The sequence below is a fragment of the Salminus brasiliensis genome, chromosome 3 (genome assembly GCF_030463535.1).
Source record: "Salminus brasiliensis chromosome 3, fSalBra1.hap2, whole genome shotgun sequence".
In the NCBI taxonomy this organism is placed as follows: domain Eukaryota; kingdom Metazoa; phylum Chordata; class Actinopteri; order Characiformes; family Bryconidae; genus Salminus; species Salminus brasiliensis.
Genome location: NC_132880.1, coordinates 40067317 through 40089360, shown reverse-complemented (window position 1 = coordinate 40089360; position 22044 = coordinate 40067317). Strand labels below are relative to the sequence as shown.

The window sequence follows — 22044 nt, the reverse complement described above, 5'->3', positions numbered from 1 at the left end:
AGCTAATTAAATACAGTCCGGTAAAAAAATAAACTCAAGCTCAGTCTGTAATGTTTGGATTTGTCTGCGGATGTACCAATTCCTCAAACCCACTATATAAAAAGGCTCCTTTTGCATATTAAGAACATGTGTGGCTCTTTACGCGTTTCCTTTGTCACGTCACAGTAAAAGCCACGCTTACAGCTGACGTCACAATGAAACAATTCGCAGTACATTACGTAATAAAACATTTAATTTGACGGTGAATTGGCCGTTTTCTTTGCCTTTGAGGCTGAGGTTGATAAAACCTGAGATCTTAAGGGCAAGCTGAACACATGTTGAGGCTGGGCACAAACACAATCAGCTGAGGTGAGAGGGTCTAAGGTAGGACGTCCAGAAGACGACACTCTACACAAGTTTGATAGAGACTAATGTAAAAAAAAAGAAACTTTCAGGGGAGCATTAAACTCTCATTAAACACTCAGATCTGAACAGCCAGCAGAAATAACTTAAACCTGCAGGGAGTATTGGTTCAGATCACTGAGAGAAGGGAGTGTAGTGCATGTGTGAATGAGCAACTGGATGAGGGAAAGATTTCAGTTTATTTGGTCAAATGGCTCCCACATTTCCCTAAATTCTCCCAAAATTCAATATTCTTATATTTACAATCTGCTGTAATTTATGTCAGTTTAATTTGTACTTTTAATTTGACATTAATTCAAAGATTTTATACAGTGAAAAATAAGGTGAAAAATGAGGTAAACGGTTAGAACCAAATGGAATTGAATTTATTATTCATATAAAGAAATTAAATGCTATATCTGTAGAAGTAAAGAAGTGTAACCTATTTAATTTCATTTCTGTAACAGAACATGACATGACTACAGTCTGAAGTGCAATGTTAAGGCCTTCTTTCATAAAGTCCATTTCTACTGGTGAGACCGTGTGTAGATTCCCTACACACTGGTGTTCATACTTCAAAACAGTGTACTTCAAATTTAGATGGCACGTTAACTATAAGGAGTGCATAATTTGATGCTTGGCCATAAATACTTCAAGCAAGCAATAAGTAGGGCAGTGAGTCACTAACATTGGATGCTACAGCATTTGCAGCAAACGGTTTCAGTAGCCGCTTGGCTTCTTTCTGTACTTAATGACGTGTTTTGTTTTTTTTAGCTTGTCATATTCTTGGTTATGACGAGAGGGTTTCTTCTTGCACAATGTCATGAAAACAACTCCCCCAAAAAACAAGAACAGCACTTTTATGATATCAGTATGTTTCTGCATGCTCGCTTGCTATGAACTGGAGATTTGCACTTATATTCTACTATGAGTTCTTGAATTTACAATTATAAGGGAGATTATAAGCACATTGCTATATATGACATTTTTGCATAAAAAATAAATAATATTTTAAAATAGACACCAACATCATTATACTTTCATTTATATTATACATAAATCTGTATATGTATGTCTATTGCAAGCTAAGCTATTCATAAAGACCACCTGGGTCTACTTCATATACTATATCTATATATAAACATTCTAAATATTTACTAAAGTTACATTGAAGACCATGATCTATTGCCACCTCTTTTCGAGCTGCCGCCATTGTGTCATTGCCGGGCAGCGAACACTAGCTAACAGACGCCTGTGCTGGCCAACATAGCATTACAGTGACGAGGGAAGAGAGCATGGCCAATTGTGTTCTCTCGGACTCTGGCCGCTGATGGCAAAGCGGCATGGCTCAGGATTCGAACTCGCAACCCCCATGCCATAGTGGCAGCGCTATAGACCCCTGAGCCACTGAGAGCCGTCACTTTTTTCTAAACATGTGTGGCATAACCCAGTTATATCTGTTAATAGCTTCTATCCTAAACTGCAGGTTCTGTCTTCAGGTCAATCAGTCTTCCAGGGCAAAAGGCTCCAGGTCAAACTCCGGGATGGAGTCTGTCAGCTCGGTTAGCTCATCATCCAGCCAGGGAAATGACACTGTAAAAACAGTATAAAAATATTCATTTAGGCTTGGGAATTGACAAGTGCTCGGTAAAGTGCAACAGAGAAGTATGAGACTCTAAATCAGGATTCTTCAGTTCAAGTCTTGAAGGGACAGGTCCAGCTCATTTTAGTGACTTCCCTCATCACCAAATGGTGCAGGCCTTCCAGGACCGGAACAAAGAACCTGCTCTATAAGCACTTGACAAAAGAGGTTCCATGACTCTTGGAATTTATGACTAGAAGTGCTGTCATTTCAAAGTTATGCCTCACCTGCAATGTTGGTACTGGAATGACTATTTAGCCCTTCCTTGCTAAGACTTTGGTTTTGTGGGTGCCCATGGTGCTCAACAACAGGCAACATTTTCTCCTCTACATCCTGGCACTTGGAGTCAAACATTTTGGTGACATCGGCAGGCACTTTGTGGAGCTGTCCAAGCTATGCAACAGACAAGATAGACAGGGTTCAAATCAGACCGCATAATCAAATACATGACTGGCAAAAGCTGGACATAAAGCTCTGGATATACAGAAGATTGGTAAAGTCTACCTTCTGTGAGAGAGCTTCTGCTTGGCTGGGTGTCAGGTGAAGGCCAACATAGGATTCCTGTAAAATAAAGTGCAGCTTAACAAACCAATCCAGTGCCTAATTACTCAACATATCCCCTCCGTCTCTGTTTACATGTTCAGGTAGAGGGTTTGCCATATTGAGGACCAAAGTAATTAGTGGGGTGTGGGAATGCACTGGAAATCTTCCAAACAAGTAGTTTCACCTTCTTGTGTAATTAAATTTTTATTTTGATAATGTACATAAAGCTTTGAGGCACAAGCATAAATTTCATAAAATTAAATGTCAATCTATGGTTTGTATGAGGTTGTAGAAGCGTTCTTCTTTTGGGCATTTGTATTCTTGCCTTTTGTAAGTGGTGAAATGCCAATGCAGTACATGAAAACAACATAGCCAACCGAGCAAACTGCCAGTCTGTAGCCACGGTGATGGCAGCTTTCTCCTTCCACTGGAGTTCCCATATGAATTCCCTCGCCCTTAATTAGGAGTGACCCCCACAGCTGTTAGTGTAACTTTATATGGAGTCACAAAAGTTAAGGGGGGGCGGATTCAGCCATGTGTACATTTGATTTAAGTGATTTTTTAGTTTGGCTTCAGTTTCAGGCTTTTCCAAAGATGTCATTAGACTTGCAATAAAGAAAAAAACACCACTCACATTGTGAAGCTCAAATTCCTTATCCAGGGAACTTGCTGAAGCCATTTCACTAGGCAGAAGGTTGTCTCTCTGAGAATGGTTTCCTTTATGGTAGAGTGTTGTTCTCTCTCTTCGAGGATCATGCACAGGCATCTTGGACTGCAGCCCCTTTGATGGAAGTTCCTTTATATGCATGCATGCCCCAAGAGATGCCTGTGCTCCAATGTTTGGCAAGTTATGTTGGTGGTCTTCATTCTGAGAAGCCATCTCAGTGGCTGGAGGAACCAGCTGCTGTTCTGGGAAGGTTCTTGGTGGACCTTCAGGCTGGCCTTGGTATTGATACTGCTGCAGAGACTGGTTATGATGCAGAATCTGCTGTGGAGTCCAACACTGGTTAAGTTCTTGATATTGCTGCTGGTACTGCGGAGGGTGTGTGTGCTGTACGGGGTATTGTTGTGACTGTTGGTGTAAGTACTGCTGCGCATGTTGACACTGTTGGTGCAGCGTTTGTTGATACTGAGCCTGCTGATATTGGCGATGTTGTAAGTTTTGTTTTTGTTCGTGTAGCTGCTGTTGGGAGATGTAGTTATGTGGATTCAGAAGGCGTGGCTGTGCCTTACTGTGTGAATGCTGAGTATATTGTGGCTGGGACTTAGGTTGAGACTGCTGCAGGACTTGGTGTTGGCACTGTTTTCTTGCATTCTGTCTGGACTGATCCCATACTTCTGGCTGACAGTGCTGTAAAGACTGATGCATCGTTGGATGGCTTGCTGGTTGAAGATGACTATGGTGGTACGTTGATGGTTTGGCCTCTTGTAACACTTTGGTGGTATCAAGAGGTACCCCCTATACAAATATACCAACCACAGAAGATGTGTTTAAGACATTAAGTACAGGACACAAATTTGATTGATATAGGTGTAAGGTCTCTAGATAATACACTATATCTCCAAATGTTTGTGGACACCCTTTTTAACGCATGCATTCTGCTACTTGCACCCATTGCTGACACAGATGTGCAAATGCACACAAACACAGTTTGACTAGTCCCTGTAGTAAAGTATTGCCAATAGAATAGGACTCTCTGGAGCTGATAAAATGAATGAACCTACTGGCATCATGCCTAATGCCAGGTGTGGGATAGAGGGATAAAAAAGTCCTCAGCATTGAGCTGTGTAGCAGTGGATCTTCTCTGGAATGATGGTACAATATCTAATACTTTTGATCATTCAACATCCTGACCTCAGTAATACTCCTCACAGCAATGCATTCTCTGGGCATCAGAGACAGTTACTCCAACAAAAACAGGATAAACTCAGTTAACTCAATTAATCAGCAGGTGTCCCAATACTTTCGTCCATATAGTGTATTTTGCAATGTTTCCCTTTTTGTCTGGATAAAAACAATACAATGTTAATGTTTATTATTAATTTAAAGTATAAACACCCTAGTCACACAAAAACTGACTTTTACATTGACTTCCATTGAAAGTCATTTCCACTTCCTGTAAAGCTGCTATTTTGAAGTTTTTTGTGTGACACTGACGTTATACTATTTGTTTTTTCAATAATCAATCAAGCCCATGTTATGCTACAGTCAAATCTTACCTGGGTTATAGAGCAGAATGTTGGGGACACACTGGGCAAGAGCTGCTTTGGTTGTTGCCAAACTGATTCACCCCCACTGGGCACTATTAGTGGGTTGTGTTGGGATCTCTTCCATGATGAAGCGCTACGTGGCACCATACCCTGCCCAGATGTATGTGGCGAGCAAGACAGAGAGGAGGATGAGCCGCCAATCCCACTGCTGTAGCTGCAATGGCTGGCTGCAGATTTCACAGACTGGTTACTCAGAGAAGAGCTACTTAGGGAGGACTGGAGGGACTGGCTGCTGAGAGATGACTGCAGGGAGGAGTTGCTGAGCGACAAGGAGGTGGAGCTAAAACACTCCACCAGAGAGTGACTGCTTAGAGTCGTCTGGAGGTTGGGGTTGCTTAGTGAAGACTGAAGCAGGGAATTACTGGTGGATGTCTGGAGAGATGATGATAAATCTGAGAAAACAAATGGGGGTCATACATAATTTTGATGATTCCTTATTGCTTTTATACAAGTTCAAAAATGGATGCATCTGGTGAACATCAGTTGGGTTTATGTGTAGGTTTGGAGTGAAGGTTAAGTCTGTGTTAGAGTGAGTATTTCCTCTCATAGTTAACTTTTTAGACTTCTTTATCTTAACTAAATTATCCGATCATGAGGCAGTTGGAGGGCAGTTGCTCCTTTTATATTAGAGGTATGATGAATCAAGCAAGCAATACACCAGTGCAAAATATCAAGTTCAGTTGTCTTACTGTCAGTCATGTCGGAAGAATGTGCTGCAGCACCGGGCAGGTGTTGCATGCTGATGGGGCTGTTGAGTAAAGTGACATGGCTCTGAGGTTCTGGGTAAATGGCCTCAGATACTGCAGAAGGTAAACGCAGAATGGAGAGGTCTGGGAGTGACCCACTTGTACTGAGAGAAGGTGCAGTGAGGAGAGGGCAGCTCAGGTCCGGAGAAGGGAAATTACTTCAGTGACAAAATAATAAATTATTATATGCACCACTATCTATGGACTACAAAATATGGACATTTCATACATCATAATTAATAAGTAATAAGAATTACTATATGTAAACATCTGCTGAAAAACAGCATGACGAAGCTGGTTGACCAGCATCACCAAGCTGGTTGACCAACATGACTAGCAAGATCAAGCTGGGTGATCAGCATGACCAAGCTAGACGACCAGCATGACCAAAATCAAATCCAACATACACTATGCTGGTAAAGAGCTGGTTAACAGCAGCTAGCCTACCAGCATAGGGTATGTTTTCACCTGTATGACCACCTTGACTATTAAAGACCAGCTTAGACAATCCAAAACCAGCTACCAACAACAGCTGCTCTTAAGATGGATTTTTCAGCAGGGTATATTTTGTAAAATCTAAAGGGGGTATTTTTAGTATATTACATTTATAGTACTAGCAGGGAACTTACTCATTTCCAGGAGTTTCACACCCAGGTAACACTGAGGGCATCTGAGGGAAGATAAAAATCACAATACAGAGTTTGGTCTATTAATATTTGGACAGTGACACAATTTTTCATAACTTATGGATAGAAGTTGCAGGATGAAGCTATACTTTTTATGTAGATTCAGTCAAACACTGTAGAACTAATAGGATGGCGTTTCACAGTACAGATGAATAATGACCCAAAACATACCATGAATGCAACCCAAGAGCTTCTTAAGGCAAATAAATGGAAGGTTCTTAAATAGCAGTCATCTGACCTAAACCCATCTGAACAAGCAGAAAGGCTCAATAACAAGCAACAACTGAAGGCGGCTGCAGTAACGTTTTGCAAGGCATCTCAAGCGTGAAGACACAGGATTTGGTGTCCATGATGTCCACGAGTGAAGAACATCCTTATAGTTGTAATTACATTAGTTTATTCAATTAATGAGAAAAGGGAGGTAGTTCATGCAGTATTTTAAACCTCTTGAATTAAATGTGAAAGTCTACACTTGTATAGAATTTAAATCCATTGTGGTGGTGCAAAATGACAAATTGTGACTGTCCAAATACTTGGACTCAATGTAATAAGCTTTTTTGATTGTGTATTTGCTACAGTATATAACTATTTTTAATTTAGGCAGATTTCTATAATGACAACCATTACCTTCTGTGATTTAAGAGGCCTCCCCTCCTCCTGAACAGTCTCCTCAATCAGAGGCACAGGGTGCCGGAACAATGGGTTCCCTTGAAGAAAAACTATATATATATATAAATACAAAAAATAGTCAAACTAAATCTGCTTAGATGTGACTCGGTTATAAAATAATGAAAAAACATCAGTGCAGAATTCAGCACCATTAAAGCCACGCCATTATTACGTTAAAATACAAACTGACAAGAGACAAACTCACCACTCTTTCTGGAGCAAGCGGTCAGGACCTGTGCAGGATTTGAATCTCTGTTGCTGGTAATTTTCACACTGGTGTGGAGAGCTGAATCCGAGTTAGTCCTGCAAAAATAAGTCCTTCAATATAAACAAAGACGGAATATACACTACATATCCATGTGTGCATACATCACATTAAAAAGAAAAACATGGGAATTGGGGTTGTTGCCACAAGTGCATTAGTGATGTGCCGTGATGGTGGGTGATAAAGTCTGGCTCACAGTCTGCATAACAGTTCATCTCAAGGGTGCTAAATGGGACTGAAGTCAGGGCTATGGGCTATGGGCTAAGTTCTTCTACACCAAACTTAACAAAACATTGCTTTATAGAGCTCACGTTATAGATAGGTTCACTGTTAAGCTGACCCAGGAAAAGAATATTTCCCAAACTGTTGCCAATAAGTTGGAAGCATGTTATAAGTATGTTATAAGCTCCCCCCAAACAGCTCTTACACTGAAATTTCCAAGAGAGGTAGTTTGGAATTCTGGAGCTTTGTGGCTGAGCTTTGTGTCTGAGCTGCGGTTGGCGCGGTTGATGCTAGTTGATACTAGCACTTACAGTTGACATTGGCAGCTCTAGCAGGACAGATATTTTACAAACCACACTGAAAGACACTGAGCTATGCTTGATTCCTTGTCTGCTTGATTGAATGGATCCATTAGCAATGGCTGATTGCACCCACAAATTGCCCACATACTTTCAGCCGTGCAGTCGATCACACAGATTTCTACTCACCTATTCAGGGTTGCCACTGGTAGTTGGTCTAACTGGCTTTTTTCATTCACAGATCTAGTGGACCATTGTCTTTCATAGAGTGAGAGAGAAAAAAAATAATAATCCAAATATTTCCATACACATCAAAGAAAGAGTAAAACTAAGTAGGTCTTATAAATGTCAAATCAAGTACAGAAATTCCAAAGCAAGATAGTGAAGGCGTGGTTCATAAGTTACCTCCGCCAGCTGGGGCCTGAGGGAGGAGACAAGTGGAAGGACAGATAGGGAGTGCTGTCGGTCTAAGAAGTGCAATTAAGGATATAATTTTAAGTTGTGACTTGTAATTATGTGTGTGATTGTGTGTAGTAATTATGTTTAAGAAAACACATTAGCTTATAGCCTTATTCAGTGCAGCTGACTAAAGCAGGCCAGTGGCTGAGATTAGCGTTAGACTTTTGTAAATACACAGAGTGCTAACAGATCATTAGTTGGTTTTACTGTGAGGGATACATGTCTTCTGCTAGGCCTTCCAAGGGGGATGGGTCTGTGATCTCTCTGGCCATGGTCAAGTCTCAGGTGGTCCTGCTGGGTGAGAAAATGGGAGACTGGGTTATTAAGAAACTTTTATCTTTTCATGCTTACAAGAAGCAAAGAAAAAACACAGTCCAACTGCGATGACATGCCAGTCGTGTTAAGTAATAAAAAACATATTTATATTATCTAGATTGCACATTGGATATATATACAGTGCCATGTGTAGGTATTTAAACAGTGATGCTTTTTTTCGACTCCTGTATGAAGTGTTTGAAATGAAGAAAGGACTGTGATGAAATAACAAAAATGGCACTGTGTCACTGAGTAAATATTTACAGGCTGAATTGTACCTTCACCTTGATATCTAGCATATATTCATGTTGCTATGAGGACTAAAGCCATCTAACCAGTGTGTTTATTTGGTGTGCTGATAGTTCATGTTGCTATGTACTGTCAACAAATCCAAATCGTGCTGACAGAATATGATGAAAAGCTTGTTTACATGTTCATTTTGTAAAATTAAAAACAAAGACTAAGGATGCAATACAAATTTCACAGAGTTAATAAAACATCATAAATAAGCGTACAATAAAATCTAATGGGGAAAATGTAAAAATATTAATCATCTCTTTCATATGATTTTGAATCCATGTGATATTGGCATAATGGGCCTATGGCCTTGGTTAACTCCAGTAATGACGAGACATTACAAGTGGCAAAGTAACAAGCTGTGTGTGGGAGGAACTAACCTGAGACTCTGTGGAACATTTTGATATCTGATTGACATTTGGCAGGGATCCCCCGTAGTAGGAAGCCAGACTTTTGGCTTGTCGAAGTCTCTGAGCCTGAATCTAAAGAGTCAACGATTGGATAGTTGTCATTCAGAGCAATGGCATGAACTGATACTACAAATCTGGAAATCAATGTTGTGCATGGTGCCCGTTAACATTTAAGTCAATGCCTAAATCTACTGCACAGTGCAGGTAAGCAATAGCACAGTAGGGTACAGATGCAGGTCTGACACTATACTCAGTGAGCATTGCTGATACTACACACTCCTTACACAAACTAACTCAATATTCCACTTTCACAACAAGCACTGCATGAGTAGCCTGTATTTTGCATAGAGACCACTTGACATGATCAGACTGAGGTGTCAGATTTCACAACACTGGTTTTTAAATCCACAAACTATGCCAGGCTGGTTCTGTAAACCTTTAAAAACCCTGGATGTGTTTAGCTGTGTGATTTCAAGTGTGAGAACAATGCGTGTGTTGTATCTGCAATAATACAGCTCTTGTGCTGTAGTGTATCTATCCCTATAAATGCTTTATAAATGCCACCTCTGGAGCATCGTTTAATTGACTGGTCCTGAAATGGAATATCTATTCACTTCACATTTGAGTGTTTTCCCACCTCTAACTGAGGGTTGTGGCAATGCCAATACAGCAGAAAATTATCACAACTTAGAACCGCATTGCCGCAGTCAATTAGGATATTGTATTCCTTAAACACACTGACCAACTGCATGTTTCATCCCAGAGGTAGTGTACACCAATCAGCCATATCATTAAAACCACCTAATGCCTAATATTGTGCAGGTCAAAGCAGCTGCTAAAATCAGCTCTGACCCCACACGGCATGAACTTCACAAGAGCTCTGAAGGCATCCTGTGGTATCTGGCACCAAATTGTTTGCAGAAGTTACTTTAAGGCCTGTAAACTGGGAGGTGGGGCCTCCATGGATCAAATCAATGAGCTTTGGGCACCCATGACCCTGTTGCGGTTTCACATGTTGTCCTTTTTAATACCACTTGTGGTTAGGGGTGTAAGAAAATCACAATATATATTAAAGTAGCATTTTATTAGGTTGAGCAAACCTGTAACACAGTATCAACACAATCCAACTTTTGGTAGGTACTGACCACTGCAGGTTATGAAACCCATAATACCTGCAGTTGGAGATGCTCTGAGCCAGTCAAAGTGGCTCAGATTCTTATGCTTGCCCAAATTTCCTACTAGATTCATTGTTAGTAATTTTAATTCACATCAGTGGTTTTATTGTTTCGGCTGATCAGTATTTAAAATCAAGGCAAGAAATTGTGTAAAATAAAAACACTGCAGCCATGTACATTTAGTAGAATACTTATTAACAGTGATATTTGGATGCAGGTACACACGCTCTATTTCTTTTTATTTATAAAAGAAATAAATGTGGGTGTGTGCATAAGTGCATTTTTTGGGATTCATTTTGTGCATCACAAACATGTTTGTAATTATTGTGATATTATATTTTTGTCATATCTCTCACTTCTACTGTCACTAATCAAAACGAGGCATCTGAATGCAATACCTATCAGCTTGGCTTGCTCACTGGGGGTCTTTTTTATTATTTATTTATTTTTCTATGTTTTATTTTTCTGTCTTTTACTAACTCCTGATGGTGTAATGTTGTTTTGTGACAACAACAGTTGTAAGAAGCACTATACAAATAAATTAGACTTGACCTGACTAGACTGGACTGGTAGGGGAATAGGGGAATGGGGCTTATGCTTGGCATGTGCCAACATTCAGATGACTTGAATCTTTTAATTAAACTGCACACACATTATTATGTTACAGGCTTATTTTGTTTCAGGGTTGGGCCGGGCTTCCCAAAAGCAGGGAAACCCGTGTTAAATGGTAGAGCCTGCATCAGGATTAGGATCTTAAAACTTCGATGCTTTCAGGAAACTCAGCAAACTGTTTTCTGTTGCTCACAGCTTTCACTTTCCAGCTTTAACCTTTTGTTTTTAGGCCTTAAATGATCATCAAAAGATGAAAAGCACTTAACAAACTTCAGTTCCTACTGACTGATGCTGGAAGGACAGACTGGTTCAGGTTATTTGAGATCTGGGAATGTCTAAACACTTTCTACAAGCTTCACATTTCAGCCAACAGCATTTAGGTCTGAGATTCGCCGAGCTGCTGAGAGATAGGAGGACCAGTAATCCGTTAGGTCAGCAAAAGTAAAGTTACGGCCTCTTCCAACTCGCTCTGACTCACCCTAGTGGAAGTGATGTCCATCATAACCTCTCGGAAAGCGGCGGTGTCTTCAGCTTGTCGCTGAGTGTGCAAAGCGATCTTCTCGCTAAACTTGCGTGGATTGCTTGTCAAAGATGAAGACCCTGCACAGACAGACCACTGCCCGTGTCCTGCAGCTCCGGCGCTCGTTCCTGCCATGTTCTTCATCAGAGCCCATAAAACTGAAACTTACCCTCCCCGAACCAAAACGCCTACAGTAACCCGAGAGAGAAACAGTCTCCAGAGTCAAAGGAAACACACTTACGGGCAATGTAGTCCTGAACGTCAGATGAATGTCCGTGACAGCCTACGAAAGCGATCTCCCAAAACTACAACTACGCAGTGTTTTCTTGCAGGTGAATGGGAAAAACAACACCGCGCATTCTGGGAAATGTAGTTTTTAGTGTGTGCGATTTGCAGCAAACTACTGTCCGACTGGCTGTGCATAAGACGGAGCTCCTAATATTTCAAGGTAGAAAAATAAATGTAGAGGCCAAAAATCATTTCCTCAAATTACTAACAATTTATTCACTTGTAGTAAGGGATTGTTAGATTTACGGAACGATGGTTTAAAGCGAGCGAATGGTTTATGTTTCTAAATATTTTTTTTTCTACTCCAAAATTGTACTTTTAATGTTTTTAAAGCGACAACACGGCGTGCAAAGTGTTTGTTTATGAACGCCGCAAAATGCGAAATAAATTAGTGAGAAACTACATTTCCCATGTTGCCCTCGCTCTCGCGTCTCCAAGCCTGCAGATGTACTTCCGCTGAACGCAACCGCAAACGCAAGTTTTTGAAAAGATGTCGGAAAAAAGCGTGGAGAGCAAGGATGAGCGGACGCTTAATAACAAAACCATCTCTCTTCCCGTTTCGCGCGTTAAACTGATCATGAAAAGCTCCCCAGATGTTTCATGTATCAACCAGGATGCTCTTTTCTTGACGACGAAGGCGACGGTAACTTGCTTTACGGCTCTGTCTCGCGCTGAGCGCCGCAGGTTAAGTGTGCAGTGGGGTGTTGGATCCAGATTGTGTAGAAACCTGATGGAAAGTTGAATGTTGGACGTATGTTCATTCTCAGTAATATGTAATATCATTAAATATAATGTGGCTTAAAACTGCGTATTACCTTTAACCTTACTGTGGTCGCACTGCCCTGTCTCCTTGTTGACAGGATTAGCCTCAAATTAGCTTCAGGTTTATTAGTCTCATACGTACATTCATACAGAGAGTGGTAAAATGCTCAGGTCACTGACTAAAATATGTTAAAATAATAATAATAATAATAATGTAAAAAAAATAAAAATAAAATAAAGCTAAAATATTGACCTTATTCACGTTTATATATTGCTAGGAATAGCAAGTGATCGCTGCTGACCAATGAAAAACATGCATTGTCCACTTTTAGTTTTTTTCCATCCTTTGAACCCCCTTTAGCTAGCTGCTCTATACTCTGTGTAGATACTTCTGGATGAATGGACCAATAGAAACGCTGCAAAATCTTTTGCATTGACTTCCATTAAAAGTCCACTTGTAAAGGTCCTGTTTGGAGATACATGCTTTTCATTGGACTGCGGCGATATAAGGTAAAGGTGCACGTATTTGTCCCTGTACTAAGTACAGTGAAATGTGTCCTCTGCATTTGATCCATCTGTGGTAGTGAATACACACATACACACACTAGTGAACTAGGGGCAGTGAGCACACACGCACACAGAGCATTGGGCAGCTAACTTCAGCACCCGCAGAGCAGAGAGGGTGAAGGGCCTTGCTCAAGGCCCAACAGTGACAGCTTGCCGAGCCCAGGTATCGAATCCCCTGTCCTCATTAGCCCGGAGCCCTTCATAGCCCCTCATTAGCCCTTCTTATTAATGCATTCAGCTACTTTAAGTTGCACCTATTGCTGACGTAAATGTGCACACACACAGCTTGTCTAGTTCCTGTAGGGACGTATTGGCAGTAGAATAGGAATCTCCTGGAGCAGATCAGCATGAACCCATTGGCACCATGTCTAATGCCAGGTGTGAGTTACGGAGTTGTAAAGCCCTCCAGCATTGATCTGTAGAGCAGTGGAACTGCGTTCTCTGGAATGATGGTTTGTGCTCCATCCAATATTTTGATGTTGAGGTGAAGTAATGATCATCCAATATCTAATCACTAATCACTAACATCACTAATGCTCTTGTCACTGAATGCAATAAAATCCTCACAGCTATGCTCTTTAATCTAGTAAAAAGCTTAGTTTCTTTAATACTCTTGGTTTTGGAAGAAACGTAGTGTATATATCAGTGTAGTGTATATACTGTAAATACACACAATATGAAAAATAGGCCTATTGAAGAAGTGCTGGTGTGCAGTGTTCTCCACATGGTTTAGTGTGGAGTGCCAAAAGTGTGCGACATAATACTGTGCAGTTGAACAGAAGGTGAATATAATAATAAAGTGTTTAATTTGCTTCTTCATTAATCACCTGTCTTGAATGAATTTCTTCCTAGGAGCTTTTCGTTCAGCATTTGGCTCTGTGCTCGTTCAATAATGGATCTGGTAAAGAGACGAACACGCTGTCGTACACTGATCTGGCGAACACTGCAGAAGAGACGGAAACCTTTCAGTTTCTTACAGGTGAGAGCTTTCTCCTCGTCATGGCCTTATTGCAGACAGTATGTTAGCAGAGATTCATGTGGGAATAGATTAGAATGATTCTGACGGTTATCATTTTATTATCGGTGGATTACAAGCAAATCAAGACCCAGCTTTTTCAGATAAATATTCAGAGTTTATATATACTGTAGAATTGACCTTCTTGATGTAGACTGTCATTTGCAGTGGTCTAATGGGCTTGGTGCATCTTTCTAGAGATAGAATTGTCAAAATTGCCTCTAAAGGTTCCCTTGCAAGTTATCAGACAAAATTTTAGCATGAAAACAACTAAGCAAATATCCTAAATATCCAAAGCAAATAGTACCCAAGGAACCTGTTATTTTTTTGATTTACTGCTATTTAACCGTTAGAATTAACTCAGAAAACATGTAGGTTTACTGCACGTCCCCTTATCCCCCACTGTAAACAAATCTTAAATCAGCGAGTTTCTCTAAAATGGCAATTGTAAATCAAAACACTCCAAAAATGTTATTGAAAAGTTCTTGGAACATTTCTCTCCTCCAGATATTCTTCCAAAGAAGATCCTGGCTGGGGATTACCTCAAGTCCCTGGAGCAAATGGAGGAAGATGACGAGAACTGACAGTACTGTGCATCCCACAAACTGGCATTATGAGAATCTGTTTCTTCAACATTAAACGGGTTCAAAAACCTCTCCTTCTTCACAGCAGAGAGAGATGGATGAAACCCAGGATGTTGTGTTTCTCACTTCTCCACATCTTAGTTTTCTGTGCCCAGTTTCCCAAAAGCATCTTGGTGTTAATTGGCAGACAGAGTGGGCAATGTGATGCTTGCTTGACCATTGAAGAGACAGCTTTGTGCTAAGGTGCCTTTGGGAAACCCACTCCTGTATATATTTTTTTCTTTCTCCGTTCCATACTGGTAGATTTTGTTACTGGCCGCCTAATCACTCACTGAACTGACCTCACCCACTGAACTGTTTGTAGGCTATATGCAGAAAACCTAGGTACCCAGGTTCTGTGATAGCAGTTGTTTCTGCTCTGTCTTACTATGGTTCTTTAAGGAACTGCTCTTATCACCCACATGATCCATAACTTTATTCATATCTAGTCAAAGCTGGCTCAGGTCTGAGTCGCAGTTTCATTCGAAGTAGTGCTGCTCAGGGCGTTAACATGGTCTCTGTGTGTGCTTGAAGGGACATTTTGCTCATACTATTGAGTGACCTTTTGTCACTGCTGAGGAAAATAATTGTCTATGTCAAGGTGCACATTGTTCTATTGATTTTGATCTGACCCCCCCCCCCCCCTCATCTCCTTTTCATGTGATTTGATGTTTTTTTTTTTGTTGTTTGTTTGTTTTTTTTAAATATGTGATACCTGGACAGACTGCAGATCTAAAATCATAGCAGATTAATTAGAGATCACCATTCATTCCTGATGTGTGGACACTCCAGCTGGTTTGAGAGTAGAGCTTTATTATTCTGTAGCTGGAGGTGAGGGCATGCACTGAATTTCAAAGTTGTGAATCTTTTTACTTGAAATTGGATGTTTTGTATATTGTACTGTATGACTGGTATGTAGTTGCCAACAATAAACATTTGGTTTCTTCTTCTTGGTTACTAAGCTTGTCATACAGCTGAAAAACTGATAACTAAAGTGATGAATGAACAATTTTTAGTTATAAGTTTAGTAATTATTTGAACGCAGTAATTGTACTCCAGCTTTGTTGAACAGCGAAAGATATTTAAATTGTTAAGCATTATTTTTAATCCATTGTCAGGTCTATAGCCCTTAAACCACTAGGGTCCACATGTTCTCTGAGCTTGACTGGGCACTACTCTAATCATATTTTGGGGTCATAGCTGCAGAGTGACCCTCGCCTGACCATTTTAAGCAGCGTTATGCGGTAATTGTCATTTCTAGCTCTTGGGCTCCTCCTACAGTCAGGAAATGGAATTCTCGTCTTAAGCCACCCCCTAAAAGACCCTCTTTTCTGCAGAAACAGACATACAGACCCGTCACTGAAACGAGCATGTGAACTGATGTGGTAGAGTAATACTACAGGACTGTACACAAATGTTCCGCAGTTCTCACAAGAGTTGTCCTGCCCAGGTAAGGCACATTAGCTGGGTGCTGAGCTCAGAGTAGCAACGACAGAGGTGCTGTATCACAGTGATTTTGCAGCTGTTATTAAATTTTTTGTAATTCCTTAAAACATTATCTTTGTGCTAAGGTACTTTTGTGAAATCCTTCCCAGAAGAGATTTATTGCTGTTAATTTATTGCAGTTTTTATTAAGTTATTTATCATGTCTGGAACCAAATCTGTGAATAAATGTAAGGCAATTACATGAAATAAATACTGTTAGATGTCCATGTATATATAACCAAGCAACACGTCGCTTTAGACCAATCAGAACAAGTTCTGTGGCATTTTCGTTAACATATTTATTCTTAATAATAAAGATGCTGTCCAAGGATGGTTGAACGATGCCATTGTGTTTCTCAATCCTGGTCCTCAAGGCCCACTGCCCTGCACATTGTAGTGCTTTTTCTGCTTATACACACCCACTTTCTCTCTAGAATGGGCTGCTGATCAGCTGATTTGTTTGATTAGGTGTGTTGGGAGCAGATAAAACACTAAAAAGTGCAGGGCAGTGGGCCTCCAGGACCAGGGTTGAAAAATACTGCCATAAAATAACTGAAAAGACGTAAGTGAAGAACCTTTACATTGGTAAATGTAAACAACCACATTTGAAAGGTTCTTCTCACACACACATCTGTTTTACAAAGATGACTCGCTCAAAGAACCCTTTATAGCACCTTTATTATTTTAAGAGTGTACTAAAATTAGTTGTTGGACATAAATGGATTAATGATGCTGTACCAGGAGAAAAAAAAACAGCAAAATGAGAAATACACAACAGAGAGGGACTAAATACACTAAATGTGCTTTGTGTCAAATCCGGCTTCATTCATCTCAGACTTGCACTGCACTCGAGTGTAACGTGAATTTTCTATTTTAACACCATTCACTGGGCCAGCAGTCTGGCTAGTCGATGCTGCATGGTGTCCAAGCTCCGCTCTAGATTAGAAAGGCGCTGTTCCAGAAGTGCTGCTATTTCATCCCTGCCGTTGATGGAGTCCACAGTATCTGCAATCTGCTCCTTTAAACTGAACAGAAGGAGAAAATGTAGTCTTTCATTTGCATTGAACTGAACTTGTAGCAGGGTTTAAGCTTCAGATCAGTAGTCTTTGAAATTTGACAACAAAAGACTGGATCATCTTTTGCTGAACAATCTACCAGGTTGTGCTTTACTGCAGTTAGACACAATATAAAAGGATAAAAGGTGGATAAAGGTGCACGTATTCGTCACTGTACAGTGTGGACTATGTGAAATATGTGAAATATGCATTGCTGTAGTGAACAGTGAGACACCATAAAGCACTTTTTAAACGGTAAGATCAGTGTGGAATAAACGCCTCCTGTTTGAACAGCGCACTTATTCACGCATAGGGACAAGTGCTGACGTGTCTTTTCCACATCTTACATCATTCTGAAGGAATTCAGCAGTGCTGGTGGGCTTCAAATCATTTTCTTCAGAAGTTTACTTAATGGCAGTTGGCAAAATAGGAATTCAGCAGTGCTGGTGGGCTTCAAATCATTTCCCTCATACATTTGCTTTATAGGGATAAGGAAATTAGGAATTCAGCAGTGCTGGTGGGCTTTAAATTATTTTCCTCAGACATTTGCTTTATAGGGATATGGAAAATAGGAATTCAGCAGTGCTGGTGGGCTTCATATCATTTTCCTCAGACATTTGCTTTATAGGGATAAGGAAAATGGGAATTCAGCAGTGCTGGTGGGCTTCATATCATTTTCCTCAGACATTTGCTTTATAGGGATAAGGAAAATAGGAATTCAGCAGGGTTGGTGGGCTCCAAAAGTGCTTTGGGATAATAATGAAACAATATCACATATAAAACATTAACGTCATAATAACATCATAGCTGATCAAAAGGAATTAGCATTATGTATTTATAGTATTTTAAACACAGCACTTTTAGTGTATTGTGTCGAACAAAAATAAGTATCATGATCAGGGTGCATTGGAACATATCACAATGTGGATCATGGAAACCAGACATTTTATTAAGTTGGCTTGGAAAAGTCAACTTACTGTTCTTTGTAATCTTATTACTATTATTATAGTTCTTATAATTATTATTATTATTATTATTATTATTATTGTTGTTGTTGTTATGGTCAAAGTAAAAAATGTTTATTGTCCCAAAACCTTCGAGGTAGAAGCATGACATTTTTCAGGAGCAAGCCTAACACTATATCCAATTAAGTTGCTTGTGCTTTTAGGATCAATCTGACGTACGGTTATCAGAAAATGATCATTCAAAGACAAAGATTCTTTTTCCCACAGGACTGCACTGAAACATTCCTGTAAATGTCGTCCTGTAAAATTTCGAATATCTCTACAGGTCACATTTTCTAGAACCTAGAACCTTCCTATATACTACAGGAAGATTAGAAACACCCAACCCAGCAATACAGGTGAGCTGAAGGCCACTTTCAAAGCAACCTAGGCTTTAATAACATCTCAGCAGTGCAACAAGCTGATTGCCTGCATGCCACACCGCACTGATGCAGTAATTTGTGGTAAAGGAGCCCCATCCAGGTATGGAGTGTACAAATGAACATACTTATTGGACATTTCTATTTTGCTTATGATCTTATGAAATATTCTATGTCATATTCCCATTTTAAGTACAGGCACTGGAGTTACCTGGAAAAGGTATAGTGTTGCCCGCCCTCCTTCCTTTTCTCGTCCAGGCTCACAAAGACCTTTTGCATGGAGTCTGCTGTCTGCTCAATGTTGACGTGGTCGGCCTGGACTCCCTGGATGTCCTCCCTGGCTTGCTGATCATAGGAGGCTCCCCCGTCTTCTAGGCCGCTGGCTTGGGACACGGCCTGTAGAGCCGCGCGGTTCTGCAGCACCAGCAGACGGGTCTTCTCAAACTCCTCCGGCCCTGCTATGTCATCCCAGCATACAGGGGAAGATGGGGGCAGCCAGAAGCGTTGAGTGCAGTTGGCTGGATGTTCAGGCGTCTCTGTTACGAAGGGGCTGTCAGCAGGGAAGCTATGCAGAAGCTCCTGCAGACCAGAGCCCCACTCCCAATCTCTGTCTTCCATGCCAGGCGACACCTCCACACTTGCTCCAGCGCACCAGTTCACGCTCAGGAGGAGCAGACATTTGGACAACCAAACCCAGGCCATCCTGGTGGAGCTAATAAGAAAACAACAGAAGAAAACACAGCTAAGGTTCCACCCCATGCTGTCCTGAAACTGGCCTTGACTCAAAACTGAAGACTAGAACAGGACTCACATCTAAACTACTGGGTCTAAACTAAACAAATAATGATTATAATGAAGGCTATCTACAGGTTCTCCAATCCGTCTGGTGGAACTCAGGGACTGGTAAACATAGGGGTGTCCAATCTAATCCAGTGTAGCTTTAGGTTCTTGTTCCAACAAACCATAAACACACAATAAGCTGTTGGAAGACCAAATGGTTTAACAAGGTAAGTAAAGTGTGGCCCTTTGCACAGTACAATGGACACCCCTGGGTTAGGGTCGGGATTAGGATTAGAATGTAGGTTAATGGTCTACATTATTCGTTCTTCTCTCTTTATTACTTAAGACAAATGGTGTAGCACACTCTCTTGGATGCCTTGCATTGAGCTTCAGGGTGAATAGGCAGGGATAAACCACTGGGTGCTGAGTACATGTCAGACATCATTAAAGCAATTCATTCTATGGTGAACCTCTTTTCCTAATGCAACACAGTGCCCTGAGGTTGTAAAAAACGTCTGACAGACAATGTCAAAATGCCACACTGACCAAAAATACCCTGCATCTTCTTACTCTGTCTGAACAACCCTGTTCCTTTAAATGACAATGAGCCACTGTTCCACCCAACCCCCACCAACCCCACCTTTTTGTATAACCCCTCTTCCCAGCAACACAAACTCTTAAACTTTTGAATGACTTCTTTAGATGGTTTCTCATTTGCCCCTGTTCGCACTGTAGCTAGCTAGCTTTTACTTCACCTTGAGTTCACATTTCTCACTCTTTCTCCTTCAGCTGTAGTCTGCTGTTCCTGTCTTTCTGTCCTTAGGTTTCCAGCTACTCAAATCAGGATCGCTATACATTTCTATGGATTCAGTCTAATTCTTGGCAGCTTCATAGTAGCCCCCCAAAAATAATGCACGCTGCAGTCTGACAATTGGTTGCCTTTTGTGAAGGCAAACTCTGGTTAAGCTACTCAGCAGTAAACTGAGCCAAATCTGAACAGCATATTGAGTGTCCTGTTTTCTCACCTTGGTTGCCCACAAAACACAGTTGTTTCACAGTTTGTGAGTTGGTAGGCACTCCAAATACCCAAAACTTGAGTTTTTAAAATATAATATGCCCCCCTTTGCATGATACATAGGTGTAGGTCTAGAAAACATATAGGGTGAAAAAATTAATTTAATATAAATTATTGTGCGGATATACATAGCATTTTTAGTCGACCATCAAAATGAAATTGTCCCATTAGCTTAGGTCTGTACAAGTGGATCGTGATTTTATCTTACCTTACTCGATTAACCAGTTAGACCCCGTATGCAAGCCTATACTCCAGTTCGTCAATCTCAGAACTACATTACTGCTATTATCAGTTTTATAGGCCCCCAAATAGAACCTTGTGGGACTCCACAAGATATACTAAACCAAACAGTTGCCAAATAATTCACAGTCATTTCTGCATTAGAATAATGACTGAATAATAAACCATGGGTTCAAGGGGTTAACCAAGCATCTGTCAGAAATGTAAATGACATGAACATTCAGATGCCTCCTAAACTTGTTAAAGCTTTTCAGTGTAACATCTCTCTCTCTGCTTCAGTCCTCCAGCACTCTCTGCAGTTCAGACAGACTTCCTAATCTGAAACACACTGAGTTCAGGAAAAACACGTAGCATAAGCAACTGTCCAAACAGCACCAGGCATTTCTTCTTCATCTACAGCAGAACCCACAGACACTAAAGTTAGACAACTGACCCTCTGCTCGCCTGAGTGTGTGTATTTCTGAACTGGTCTTTGTTTGAATAAAAAAACAGGAGTGTGTTAGCCTACCTTGGCGAGTCCTGTGTGTTCGAGCGGAGCCGTGTGGCTCGTAAGTGAGCTGTGGAAAATCTGACTCCACAGCTTTCCTCGCTGCAGATTTCAGCAGAGCAGCCAGTGCTGCACCATTTAGGTGCCGGTGGAGTTACCCTGAAGAACCCAACCCAAACCTTCACATGGGCATGAACTCAGATACTGGATACTGGCTAAAGGTAAAGGTGCCATAGAAGAACCACGGGACTGTAACAGAGATTACTTCAAGAGAAGCTTTTTTGCACTCAAACATCAAACATCTATTACAAAAATGGTTCTTTATGAAATTAATAGTGCTTATTATATGACATCGTTCAAAGAAAATATCTGTAGCATCTTTATAATCAAATCAAATTTTATTTGTCACGTACATAGTCATACACAGTATAACTTGCAGTGAAATGCTTTTATGACAGTCTGCCCACATCAAAGCTATACAATAAAGATCTACATTTAAACTTAACTAAACCTTAACTTAATGAAGTAAAGTGCAAAAGTGCAAAAGAAAAATTAAATAAAAAATAAAAATAGAATAAGTTACATTTAAGTAAAAAAATAAAATATAAAAATATGAAAGTATAGAAATATAGAAATTAAAGCAAAAAATAAATAAAAATACAAATATATATACACAGATGAAATAGTGTGTGTCTGTGTGTGTGTGTATATATATATATATATATATATATATATATATATATATATATATATATATATATATATATGTAC

General features: G+C 40.3%; 3 protein-coding genes across 5 annotated transcripts; 1 reads left to right on the top strand and 2 right to left on the bottom strand.

The window, feature by feature from the left end:
• Positions 1-562: 562 nt before the first annotated feature.
• Positions 563-11829, bottom strand: crtc2 (CREB regulated transcription coactivator 2). 3 transcript variants are annotated; one of them, XM_072676131.1, is made up of 14 exons: positions 11471-11829; positions 9176-9277; positions 8403-8477; positions 8130-8191; positions 7914-7982; positions 7144-7241; positions 6897-6988; positions 6213-6253; positions 5527-5741; positions 4787-5229; positions 3201-4025; positions 2528-2584; positions 2251-2416; positions 563-1974 (listed from the first exon to the last, which is right to left on the bottom strand). In XM_072676131.1, exons 1-14 carry the CDS (start codon positions 11654-11656, stop codon positions 1886-1888), a joined length of 2520 nt encoding a protein of 839 aa, XP_072532232.1. In that variant the 5' UTR covers positions 11657-11829; the 3' UTR covers positions 563-1885. The 3 variants fall into 3 exon arrangements, with proteins under 3 accessions (XP_072532232.1, XP_072532234.1, XP_072532233.1); XM_072676133.1 differs by having other exon boundaries at positions 6897-6976; XM_072676132.1 differs by having other exon boundaries at positions 8403-8474.
• A 446-nt stretch (positions 11830-12275) lies between these two features.
• On the top strand, positions 12276-15716 carry chrac1 (chromatin accessibility complex subunit 1). Its single transcript, XM_072676130.1, has 3 exons — positions 12276-12443; positions 13982-14108; positions 14652-15716. The coding sequence occupies exons 1-3, from the start codon at positions 12291-12293 to the stop codon at positions 14726-14728; spliced, it is 357 nt and encodes a 118-aa protein (XP_072532231.1). The 5' UTR covers positions 12276-12290; the 3' UTR covers positions 14729-15716.
• A 662-nt stretch (positions 15717-16378) lies between these two features.
• On the bottom strand, positions 16379-21339 carry LOC140552130 (uncharacterized). The gene is made up of 3 exons (XM_072676129.1): positions 21295-21339; positions 18903-19403; positions 16379-17277 (listed from the first exon to the last, which is right to left on the bottom strand). The coding sequence occupies exons 2-3, from the start codon at positions 19391-19393 to the stop codon at positions 17136-17138; spliced, it is 633 nt and encodes a 210-aa protein (XP_072532230.1). The 5' UTR covers positions 19394-19403; positions 21295-21339; the 3' UTR covers positions 16379-17135.
• Positions 21340-22044: the final 705 nt, after the last annotated feature.